Here is a 13,232-nt window from a genome sequence, read left to right on the forward strand (position 1 = left end):
CACAATTTAAGGTGCTTGATACTGTTTTATCTGGGAGCAATGCTTTGTTTTAGGAGCACGATACTTTATCGAGGCATATGTCACATGCAAACCATGTTTCTAGCCAATCAATTACTGAATTCGTGTCTTAATGGATTAATCAAACGATCACTAACCCGTAAAGTATTAATTAACAGTCAATTAAAAGGTCTTTCACAGCAAGATGTAATTAAAAACTTCATGATATCATCATCATAAGTAGAAAAACACGAAATGTATGAAAGTGTGTGAAATTACTTGAATCTTTATTACACTATGATAAAACCCTACTCATTCATATCATAGTTTCGCTAATGACGCATTATTAGAAACAGCTGCAAAGATAACATGGCTCTACTTATATTTTATGCAACATGATTATTATTCTACTGTTCCCCTCGTTTGATAAAATTATATTAAGATGCAGTATTAGAATGATTATTTATGCATGTGGTTTCATTCATGTTCAAAATTAAGATATGGATGTGTAATATACATGAAGATTTATATTCATTAGTTGTCGTCGACCATGGAAAGACTAACCTCACATGGACCTATTTTATGTGATTATTAAATCATTACTTCTTTTGTTTCCTTTACGTTATTTCCAATTATCATTTTGTATATTAAGGGCAAAATGATATCATGTCGTATGGATCTTGCCTATATAGTAGAAAAACTCTTATTTCACAACGTGAGATTCTTGTTCCGTTCATTTGAGCAATGGCAAGATTTTGACACTTAATTATTGATTTTGATTTTATCGTTGGGAGAATTATACGGGACACATGAGGTAATACTTAAGAACTTAACATAGAGTAGTTTCACTTATAATTGTTCAATATTCATTAGTGAATATCTATTTTATTCATTTTTATCTAATTTTTGGCTACCTTCACTCTCGTTGAGCCGAATGGTTGGTGGATGGTTATTATACAATTCATGGATTATCAGAACGTTCATTCTACTTTTTATTTGATGAAAATGAGCAAAACTGTTGAGTTTTCTAAATATAATCATATATTTACAAAGTCTACCCTACTGCAAAGGAAAAAGTGTCCAAAAGTGTGTTAACAGTGTGGAAAACAAATTTAAATCACCTTCACACTGCTAACTTTTTAGCATTTCAACTGTGTGAATCACGTATTTACATAGATGCCAACACACTGTGAACATCCACATTATCGACGGTAACCACAGTGAGAAATTCCTTTCACACTGTCTAATGCGACCATTTAAAAGTGTGAATAAAATTTTCACATGGTCTATTATGAGAACACACTGTGATCACACTCTTCAGTTGCATTTAGTTATCATGAAAATGGTTGACAAACATTGGACTGAAGTTTTAGACTAGGGCTTTTGGCGCCGTGAGTGACGTATTAATTATTACAACGCACAAGGACGTGTTCTGCTACCGCAGTTCGGTTGTCACTTCACAACTATGATTGCTGGACTACGTGTTTATTTCACTAATTTGTTCAGGTACTGCTTTTAAACTGCAGAACCGATAACAGAGTTGATTATAGACTTGTAATATTATTCTAGTTTTGAGGAACACTGGTCAGAAATGGGGGAAAGGGGATGAAATGGCCGAAGTGTTGTGATTCCTATTAAGCAACATTTTCTCGCTCTGGTGAACAAAAAGTAAGAGTATTTGTGTGTTAATTGGGCACAGTTGTATTGTAATATTTGATTGATGATATTAATATTATTATCTATACAACATCTTCATTAAAATGTTGTGCCCTATTTTGTCTCTACACACAGACACCCTGTCTCTGTCTGTCTGTCTGTCTGTCTGTCTGAGTGTCTGTAAGTCTTTCTTCCTCTCTCTCTTCCACTCCTTCTGTCATACCAATCTTTCTCTTGTCATTCATAATAATTATTCTGGTAATTACAAATATGAAATTCATTTGTTTAAAATGTGTGTTTAAAAAAACTTAGCTCTATCAACTTAAGGGTATACGAGTTGTCTATCTTTACTAAGATGTATGGGAATTCCTTTAATCTGAAAAGAATAATTATGGGGGACGAGGGAATTTTCAAAATAAACTTAAACACTTGACTCTCCACCCACCCCCCCCCCCTTCCGTGGTTTACCTCCCTGGCCCATGTGACCCTATCTTTATCCCTAGCTTACCCCCGGGAGCCCCTGATCAAAGCACTGGGGGGTTCGTGGTCTTACCCCTGCTGTCTTTTCTTGATCTTATTTTCACGTCGAGAGCTGCAGCTGATTCGGTGACAGGAGGGACTTAACGGAGACTTAAGCAGGGCTTAAGCAGTTCAAGACGTCTCGAACGAGAAATTCTCTTGGTCTCAGCTGAATGGTAGAAGGTGAGAGAGGTTAAACAAAAGATAAGTAGTCGAATGAGGACCAGTGGTGGCAGAAAAATACTATTTTATTTCATTTATCTTCTTTGATACCCCTCCGTAAGTTCACTGGGCAAATTTTTATATAAGCATATATGCTCTTTCAAGCAGTTAAATGATTGACTATTCTTTCATTATGGAATGAAATTTTATATAGGGCTTTAACCTGCTATTCACAACATTGTACAATTAACAAGGCTTGAAATTTCTAACTTTGGCCATATCTTATAAACAATATCAAAATGATAAATACAAAAGAAGACAGAAAAAAATAAGGAAGATACAGCCCCCCCCCCCCCCAATAACTCACCCAATCCTTTAATTTATTCTTTTTTATTTTGGTGAGTTTCTTAATCCTTTATACTGTAAATAATTATGTTATATTGCGAATACATTTTTAGCTAAAATACATATCGCAATACATCTCAATCATGATAAATCCGCATCCTGCGCATGCACTGCGCTATGTTATTATAGTGGTCGTCTTGATTTTATTTTGTAATCCTTTTTAGTGATGTTTTTTCTGCTTTTTTTTCGTTTATTTCTTGCTATGAAGTTGTTATTCCTATCCTAATCCATCACAGCAGCAATATGAACATAATAATGTACTACAATCATATAATATCACGTTACAATCACTGTGATGACGGGATGTACGATGATTGCCAATTGGTTTGTGACCCGAATTAAGACCTCACCCTACATTGATATCGTCCACATATTTTCCGGTCCATTTGTGAATGAAACGGTACTTGATGGACGACATGCAATGCTGTAGCCAAGTATATCGACCCCACGGGGATCATAATATACAAACATATCCACTATAGACCTGTAGAAAGGAGGTTATAAGGGATTAAATAACCTGTTGTTGTTTGTTGATGATCTAAACAAATGCCGTGCAAGGTGTAGTGAAATAGTAAAGATCAATTCATTTATGTCACATCATTCATGTTTTATCTACATTACATGTTTTCCATTCAAATAAGCAAAATTTTCTACCGCAATTACATTTGAAATGTATCATTACGATAAGATTGTGGCATAATCCCGAGTAATACAGGATGGTTATGATTAATAATCAAAGCCTTCTAAAACCGTGATAACGATTCTGTAATAACTGAACATTTTGAATGTGGACTAGTAATATACTACCTTAATCTTATAGAAATGCAGTGACCGTTACGTACGTTGATTTTTCTTGATACGATCTTCGCGAAATTCTGAATTTGACCGACAAAGCAAATTTCGCCCTCTCTTGGTGATCTTCGCACTATTTTCTCTGAATAATGCCCCTACAAACACTACCTTTATATAGCTTGATTTATTTTTCTTATATCACCTAAATGTATACGAAGGTTGCTTTTTGTATCGAATTACATACGTGACAACTGGTTTCATACCAAGAAGGACGGGGAAAGGAGTAACTATGTTCGAATGCCAAAATCTTAACATTGGAGATGGTTGTAATCTTACCCATGAAAATTAGGCATTCGATCGACTCGTTCACACATGTGTTTAATGGTATCATTTTTCGTTAAATTTGACAATGGTTTCAAACTTTCAAATTAGTCATAGATTTACCAAAATGAAACAATACTTATAGTCATATTAATAGTATGCAGGAATAGGACAGGCGTGTACGTTTACTGTAGGACATAAATATAATTGCCTTAATAACAAGTATAAGATACTTTTAACGGGTCATGGCTTAACCAAATCTTGACGAAAATTTATTTAAAATCAAATTTATAACAGAGTTGCTAAGACCTGGATGCTATTGAAAGCATGTTACTTTGTAGATATAATTGACACCCTGAATAGAATTTCATATTTTTTTCTTATTATTCATTTTTATTTAATCATTGTATCAAAAAACTAATTTTCATCTATCTGAGTAATTGGAATTTATATTTTTTTTACAATCTTAATCCAATACTAATAAAAATTCTTGGAATTATGAAAATAAATATGGGATTTTGGCCCGTTCATGCAATTTCTTGTGGCTCTTTACACCTCCCACATCTTGTACTGGCTTTCGAGAATTCAGTTAGAATCTAATTAGTTAGTACAGATCAAAGATCCATGTCAGGCATATTTCATGATATGAATATGTTCTACGTGTATATAAGAACCATTTCATATCTTGAAAACAGACATATAATCGCTGCCAAACGTTTTTAAATTGTCATGTTTTATTTCATTTTTCTGATTATTTTGCTCGAACTTAGTTATCATGCAGGTTAATAATACTCACCTTTTTTAGATCATGATTTTTTAAAATATATTTAAATAATTCGTGAATTGACAATAACCTAAGATGCAGGAACGTATACACAACCAACATTTTATGTTGCAAGGTCTATCGGAAGATAGAGAAAAAAACAAAATACAGACTAGGTGAACTTGGTCGATATTGAATAGACTTTGAAAGGGGAGCAAAGGGGCATCTGTGAAAATTTGTTTGTGATGACAGAGGTATCGGGCATGCCAAGCCAGAGTCACAAGGGATAACTGGGTTTCGAGATGTAAATTTGCAATTCATGAACCAACATGGTTGACGAAATACCGTCGCAGTCGAAATAGTTTGCTGCTCAAACCTTCCAGCCCCCTCTCCCTTGTCCTCTACCCCCCCCCCCCCCTCATAGAATAAATAATAAGAGAAAATATACATTGTAAGGCTCCATTACTTTTTTTAACGTATGTTTCTTTACACTCATATATATATCGAGTTTTTTCTCCTCTTGAAAATGCCTCCCATTTGTTTTCAAATATGTTTCCGTATTCAAACAAATTACTAAATGATATAATACAATTCCTAATTGTCCACCATCTAGAATCTTAAGCAGGGACTAAGCTCCCCACCCCCTACACTATATCAGCACTCATCTTTGTAATATTCTTTTCATTTTGTATCCTCTTAAAAAATCCCGTCGCTGTTGTTCATATACTGTTCTCCAATTTAAACCCAAAATTGATCAGGACGGTTGTTGTTGTTGTTGTTAATAATTATTGTTTCTTATTTGCTATTGTTGTTGTCGACCAACCATCTTCTCTGTTATATTCATTTTCATTTTTTATAAACTTCCTTGGACATTGTCCTTTGATTCATCAAGTTCAGTATTATCCTAATATTATGTAGATGCCGTGGACTATTTGTGTTCTTATTGACACTACAAACCCTCATATGCATGACATAATTTTCACCTTTTTATGCGTTCAATGATGTTGTTTACGTCATCTGTGTCTGGGTAAATTCAACAGATATTGATGAATGTTGGTGTTGACGAAGATTGCACGAGTCCTTGACCTTGTGATCGTTACCGTCTTTGGTATGATTAACATGATACGAACATATCGACTTTGTGTATTATTAGACGTAACCCCCCCCCCCACACACACACACACTCCTACCCACTTACACACACATACGCTCACACCCTCACGCACACACATTTGATTACTTTCCCTTGTGAAGCGCATGCATTGTCTTTACTTTATGTCGTTTTAACGTCATTAAGACGATCAACTCGAATTTGAGAGAGAATGAGCTTGATGAGAATGTTCCAGTTGTTATTTTGAAATAGCTCCCTCTGCGTTGCACTATGGGAGGAAAATAAACCTTCCGAATTTCCATATACATGTATACATCGTCATGGTCGAATGTACTATCAGAGAATAATTGGCTTAGTTTAAAAAATATCTTTTTCTTCTTGTCGCAATCTTAAACAACTAGGTTAAGTAAATACAAAATACAAACAAAGTAAAAAAAATGATAGGTTTATAAATTTATTTATAATATTTATTTTGCATGAACTGAAAAGTGAATGAATTCTTGCAGAGGAGCACACAGAGAGAGACGTCACACTAGCCATTTATGATTATGTATGACTATAATGTACTTACCACTAGTATTGGTAAGTATCTAAAGACTTAGCTGAAAAGAACAGATGTTTGTATCGTTGTCTCGGCATGGCTACTGCCTGCGACATAACATTAGACAAGGGATGGAGACCAATATCATAGGTCAAAGGTAAAAGTTCATACTGCGACTCGTCGATATAATTACAATTTCATACATATGATCGCCTTGCGTCATCACCAGACTAGCAATAAGGTGTTATCTGATTGGTTATAGAGGAATATGCATTTTGTCTTCAATTGATTAATTAATTAATTCATTGATTGTTTATTAACATATTTATCAAGAGAGCTAAGAATAATCAACAAATAGAAATTATATAACTGTTCAACACACTATTAATGAAGTGACATGGTAAAATAACAAGTATATTTTTCGTCATTAATCAGGACTCTAGACATGCAGGCTTTGAAATACATATCGAACGGAAAGAGAATATGTATTCTATCGTACATGCCGTCACGTATTAGTAGACTTCATGTTGACGACATGCTGAGCAATGAATACATGGCAAAAAATAGGCAAGTAACTAAGTGAGAAGGCCTAAGTAAATTCGAATTATATTAAGTAAGTAATAAATAAGAATTTGATACGGAAGTATACGACTTGATGAAAAAGAGCTAAAGTAAATAAGAATTCCCAAGTTAGTAAGTATTAACTAATTGAGTGGGTAACATTTATGAATATTCAAATTAAATTAGTATCTAAATAAGTATTTAAGTAAGTTAATAGTTAGCAGGTCTATATAAATAAATTTGCATACAAATTTATTAGAAAATGAAAGAAAATTAATCACATAGCTAGGGGGTCAATGTGATATAAGAAAGCATAAATAAAGGTCAAAATGGATAAGGTAAAAATATGCTTACAAACTAATGATCAAATACGTAAGAAGTAAAGAATTTAGTGTGAATTATACACTAAAAATTCGAATGTTAAATCAACATTTGAAAGGTTGGAGGAGTGACAACCTTTTCCAAAATACATCCAACCTTGTATAAAGCTGAATCTAACATTTTAAGTGTTGGGTATAACCAGTTAAAGTGGTAAATGCAACATTTAGAAAATGTTGTCACTCCTCCAACCTTTTAACATTCGAATGTTTAGAGTGGATTATTACGTAAGTAGGCCTATAATTCAATCACAGCTTTAGTCCAAAATGACAATTGCCAGATTGTTACTCTCTTAATCTTCATTATTTTTTAATGGCTATTCTTTATTTTTCATCATGTAAGTGATATGATTTAAACTTCTCAAGGGGAAAAAGTCACTAAATGGAGTAAGATGAGGGAGAAACACCTTTAAGATATTATAAATAGATGTATGATTATTCACTCTTCAAAATTGTACATGCTTGCTAGCTGAAGCCGGAGCAATGATAGATATCCAAAGTCACCTTGGACGTGGTTACAAATTATCTGATATTGTTATTAAAGCATGCCAAGCGTCCGAAAGTTAATCTGCTGCCACCTACGTTTGAAAGTACCCAGTAAATCAGTATTTTTTTACAATAATTTGAGTTGCACCAACATGAAATCAACTTGAGTATTTAGAATCGTTTGATATAGCTTTAGTTTATTACAAAGGAATTAATTTTCATAAATCCCAGTTGCATAAAAATATATAATCTTTTGGTTACTTTCGGTTATCATCAGTAGGTATATTACCTAATTTTATGAAGTATGGAATCTTTACACTAATGAATTAGCATGTTATTTCTTTACCATTTCAATACAAAATAAAATCTCCAAATTAACAGTTCCATTTCAAAAGGAATGCTGTGTTTGCTAAAGTACTTATTTGTGAATTTTACCCTTTGGCTATTTGCTTCTTGCCATTCACATTTTCTTACTTCACTAGATAGAGTATATAAGGACATATTCATGACAAGAAAAATTGAAGATTTCACTCTCCTAAACTTCGCACCATCAATATCTGACTCCAAAAGCTGTATCTTTGCATTAAAAGATTTGCTTTTAAATCGACTTATCAGTCAAGAGTCAATAAATGTTTCAACCACCATTTCTTAAACTGGCTATTTCCTTTAAATCCTGAGCTATATTCTTACGAAATGTACGTAGATGAAGTATTGGCGGTCATGAGGAATTTACAAGATGGTATGTAAATGTAATGCACGCTGTGTATCATCTACTATAACCATATCCTTACTTGCTACTCATCCAAAAAGGAGTTTTTATTCGCTATTCCTAGGTTTTAGAGTTGTTTTTGTACGCTTATTCATTCTATGAACTATAGATCTGTCGATGAGTAATTGAGAGAGTGGCATGCACGCACGGAGAGCAAGCGCTGCATGCATGGCTGCTGCTATACTGGACTTTAACTGACGACATGATCTTACCAACATTGACTCGACAAATAATGGTTTGCCATTTTTGGCGGGAATATTTCTTGATCTTGTTCTTTGGAGTGGAGACCAGGTGAATCAACCAAACACTGACACTGGCTGGCAGTTCATGAGGGATTACTCAATATACTCAGCTATAGTGCTTCCCTCTCTATTCGCGCTTTCCAAGATTCACTAGTTTACTTTCTCCATTGTTTTAATGAAGAAAGAGCCATGTTGACACGTCCTTGATGAATTGTTGTCCTTCGAAGAGTATTTCATCATTACTCTTGATCGATATCATGGCTAGCTTGAAGATGGATCGAATTTACGGTCCGCTTGACATTTGGCTTAAGTGGGTCGAGTTTATATTTAAACCCTATGGTATCGAATTTCTTATTAATTAGGAATAGTCAAAGTTATACTGCGATAATTAGACTAACTCCTTTGTTTAGTTTTCCAACCATTAGATAAGATTCGGTACCATAACATTCTAAACATATAGGGCGGAACTTAATGTGATGTCATTCAATCATTGAATAAACGTGAATATATTCATTTGGATAATTTTCGTTTGAACTTATGATGTAACATAACCATATCAACGATGTATATGATATTTTTTTAAACCTCTGTTTATACGAAAGTAATATTGTACGATTTTGATTATTACTGGTGTAGTTATTTTTTTTAATGATTGTGTTGCCCGATTGCTTCGATCTCTAAACGAGCCATATAAACGATTATATGGAATGAGTATACTGTAGTATCCTTGGCCATTAGCAAATCAGAATGAAGTAGGGGTATTGATTTTATGCACATCAACATCGAAGGTGGCTCCCAGGTTAAATGAACTTCATTTTAATGCATATATCACACTATATCATCAATATTTCTATATATTTCAATTGTTAAAGCTACAAAAACCAAAATTGCTAAAACGCAAGATCGCCAAATATATTTGGTAGAAAAAAATCAAGAATAATAAAAAAAATATCAAAAATAAGAATGATTCGCCACTTCTTTAACTACACATATTGAGCCTATTATTGGTGTTGTATTTTTTTATTTGCATGTTCTTTTACATGATTATCATTGTGGTTGGTATAATTTTCTGTTTTCTCTTTAACACTTTGCATCGTTGGATTTCATTTAATTCAGAAGTGTAATAAAATAATATTTTAGAGTTTACACCATAATTTCCTATATATTTTCTTTTCTTCTTATTTGCTGAACTTTTCAGGGTGACTATTTTTTAATTTATAATCTGTTCCTGTTTTATTCTTAAATTTATGATAGTTGAGAATCAACACTATTGTGTTGTACTATAGTTGTGGTATATTGCATTTGTTTAAAATTAACCAGTTGAAGCGTTCACAGACTAACCATATATCTGCATGAATCCCTCACTCAATCATCCCCTCGACTTTCGGGAATTAAAATCAAGCAGAAAGGGAAAAGAGGGGGAAAATAACAAAATAAAATGGGGAGAGGTGGAGAGGAAAAGAAGCGTACATAAAGCATACTAGACGAAGGAAAAACGGACAAGCAGTGATAGTAGTGGGTGTAAGCTATAGGCTATCTGATAGCCCCCTGTCCCGCTGGTCGTTCACACCTCGCTACCAATATGACGGCAAATTACACCAGATCAATCCCTCTTCACAAAGAGTATTCAGCAAAGAGTCGCCATCTAACAGAGATCGAAACACTCTTCCTTCCGTATCCCCTCTGTCTATCTCTCCCCCTCTCTCTCTTTCCCTCTCTTTCTCTCTTCGTTCACCCCTCTCCATTTCACCCTTTTATCACTTTAATTCACTTACTCGTCATTTGAATGTGAATTTTACTTTCTGTCTTTCCTTCCAATCTCGACACCTCATCAACTCATCATGTTTTTTTTCAATATAATTGATTATCTTGATTTTGTCTTTATCTATCGAACTCACTCCCCTCTGTCTCATCTCTCTATCACACGCATACAATCACACTCGCATCTCTCACTCTCTCTCCCTCTCTATTTCTTCCACACATACACCCTAACACACACCCACACACACCAAACTCAAATTCTTATTCGCATTCCCTGCTCTGTTGAACGTGTTTGTCCATACTGCTCCTAATTTGTATCCTCCTTCATTCTAATAATCCATCTCCATCTCCCTTTCTTCCCCTCTCTTCCTCTCTCTCCCACTCCCTATCACATTCCCCATCTCTATCTCTTTCCCTCTCTCCACATCATGGTGTTTTTCCGAATTTTTGTCGCCTTTTCGTTCTTATGTCAGGATATCATATCGAATGTCCGATTTTCAGTATTTCATGTCCAATTTGGGAATACAAAACAGGGAGGCAAGGTTGATAAATCTGAACAAAATGAAGTAGTAAATAAAGCATTTTACGACATCAACCTGAAAGTAAGGTGATTACATCCCAGGAAATTTCATATAAAAGCTACTCTTAATATGACCGAAATTTCATTAGCCTCGAAATTTTCCGCTGGTGTGTTAGCGTTGTTTATTATATTATACAAATATTCTCGTGATTCTTATGACTGTATGATTTTTAATAAGGAGACGTGTTAGCTCTTACTTCCAATTTTCAAGGTGTATGTGACACACCTTGCTTTAAACTCAGCGTCCATTCGAGCTGGATTTTATTGAGGAAGTTCCTTTGGGGCAAGTGGTAGCCCCCTCGCGTGGGACATTCTAGCCAGAGTCTTTCAAGACAGGTGGGCTGCCCTAATCCATCAAATGTTTCCCCGCCAACGCACCCCCGTCACCTTTCCGCTAACCTGCGAGCCAATGTTCACCGCTTGGTCTGCCTTTCCGTGCGATGTACCTCCCCAAGTGGCAACCTCTTCTTCTATCACAGGAGCAAAAACAACAACAACTTCAACTTCACCTTGTCATAACACATCATCAACATCACAGCCATCGTTATCGCCTTCCTCGTCTCCTACCGCTTCATCGTCGTCATTCGTGGGATCCGAGGTTTCACCGTGCTCGACGTCCTGTGCGTATGCTGAAGGTGCACAGCGGGATGGACATGTGCTTAAGATGGTAAGGAGTGGTCCCCAGGTTACCATTCCATCTGTCAGGCTTCCTGAGTACCCCTGGGTCAATGATACCCCTCCCGTACAGATGGATGTCACTGGTGTGGATCAACACCAAGAAACAGGTTGGTGTTCCCAGACACTCTGACAACCTAATACATGTATTAGGAAAAGATCTTGTAAGAAATCAGACTCTCTTCTTACTGTTGATTTAACTCGTTAATCTAAAAAGATTTATTCAATCTAATATATTTAGTATGATGAATCAATTTGCCCTATACAACTGCCAAGGAAATCATAATTTTCCGCACGTCTATATCAAGGAACAACTGAATTTCTCACGAATTACAGTCAATATAACGAACAAGACATATTTTCAACATCTTCACCATAAATTTCTTATTTATAATGAATATCATTATAAAGAAGAAATTTATGGTGAGGATGTTGAAAATATGAATTTGCTTTTTAATGTCATCTCCCAAAAACGAATCAACTGAATATCGTATTGTTCAATGTACGCTTTCCTAATTGTTCTTTTAATGATGTTAGAGTTGACTTTGTGACTATGGAGTGAAATAACAGGGCTCCGGTACAGAAAGGGTGAAAATCGAACGCATTAAAAATTCACAGGCAAGTCCAAAATAACCTTTGATGCGACTTTTAACGCAACTGGCCCTAATCTGATATGAATGATAGTAACAAATTACGTGTGTTAATTCTTTTATTTTTTTCACATTAGGCCCATCTTCTGGTCGCAGAATCCGGACAGCCTTCACGACAACACAGCTTCTTGAACTCGAGCAGGAGTTTCGTATCAACCATTATCTATGTCGTCCTCGTCGCATCCAAATCGCTGCGTATCTTGAACTTTCTGAACGCCAAGTAAAGATATGGTTCCAAAACCGACGCATGAAGCAGCGAAGACTAGAATGCAAGTCACGCGGGGTTGGTAAAACCTCCTCGGCCTCAGCGACTCCCAGATTGGACAATGAACAAAGAGTTGGTAGTGATCCACCAATCAAGAACAACCTTGGTGATGATAAAGGAAGTGGTTCTGTAACGAGTGATCCATTTGGAGAGAAGTTGAATGTATCTACGCCACACTATGTCGGGCGTAGTGACAGCGAATCAATTGAAGGGGAGAAACACCAATGGTATTGTGATATTATGAGGAAATGTGATGTATTATGTGGCTCGCTCATCAACGAACAAAATGGATGCAGTAAGTCAGGCTAAATTGTGCATACATAAATGATAATCAGAAAATCCAATTGATTGTATATGATTTCCTTATTGTGTTGGTTACTTGAAGAAAGTAATGATGTTTTCATTTAAAGATGGTAACACGATTTTTAAAGAATATTTTAGTCATTGTGGCGTTAAATTTATAGAATTGATGGTAGTCAGCCCCCATCTGAAGGCATATCCAATAAGAATACAGAACAGGAAAACATTTGCATAAAAGTCAAGATAAGTATCACACATGAATCCTCAAGGCTCAAGGATTTTTTTTTTTTGGGGGGGGG

General features: G+C 35.2%; 1 protein-coding gene and 1 long non-coding RNA gene across 2 annotated transcripts in view; one reads left to right on the forward strand and one right to left on the reverse strand.

The window, feature by feature from the left end:
- The window catches only part of LOC121410699, a 28,205-nt gene extending 25,868 nt beyond the window's left edge, over positions 1–2,337 (reverse strand). The window contains exon 1 of the long non-coding RNA XR_005969365.1: positions 2,207–2,337. This is a non-coding gene — a long non-coding RNA (uncharacterized LOC121410699). The remainder of the gene's footprint in view (positions 1–2,206) is intronic.
- A 6,047-nt stretch (positions 2,338–8,384) lies between these two features.
- LOC121411998 (homeobox protein Hox-A2-like) lies at positions 8,385–12,979 on the forward strand. The gene is made up of 3 exons (XM_041604911.1): positions 8,385–8,430; positions 11,313–11,828; positions 12,446–12,979. Exons 1-3 carry the CDS (start codon positions 8,385–8,387, stop codon positions 12,940–12,942), a joined length of 1,059 nt encoding a protein of 352 aa, XP_041460845.1. The 3' UTR covers positions 12,943–12,979.
- Positions 12,980–13,232: the final 253 nt, after the last annotated feature.

The sequence above is a fragment of the Lytechinus variegatus genome, chromosome 3 (genome assembly GCF_018143015.1).
Source record: "Lytechinus variegatus isolate NC3 chromosome 3, Lvar_3.0, whole genome shotgun sequence".
In the NCBI taxonomy this organism is placed as follows: domain Eukaryota; kingdom Metazoa; phylum Echinodermata; class Echinoidea; order Temnopleuroida; family Toxopneustidae; genus Lytechinus; species Lytechinus variegatus.

Excerpts from the sequence above, each read along its gene's own strand:
- LOC121411998 (XM_041604911.1), top strand. The coding sequence starts at position 8,385 with ATGTACGTAGATGAAGTATTGGCGGTCATGAGGAATTTACAAGATG. Across the intron at positions 8,431-11,312 it reads CATGAGGAATTTACAAGATG|GAAGTTCCTTTGGGGCAAGT; the intron begins GTATGTAAATGT and ends GATTTTATTGAG. Across the intron at positions 11,829-12,445 it reads GGATCAACACCAAGAAACAG|GCCCATCTTCTGGTCGCAGA; the intron begins GTTGGTGTTCCC and ends TTTTCACATTAG.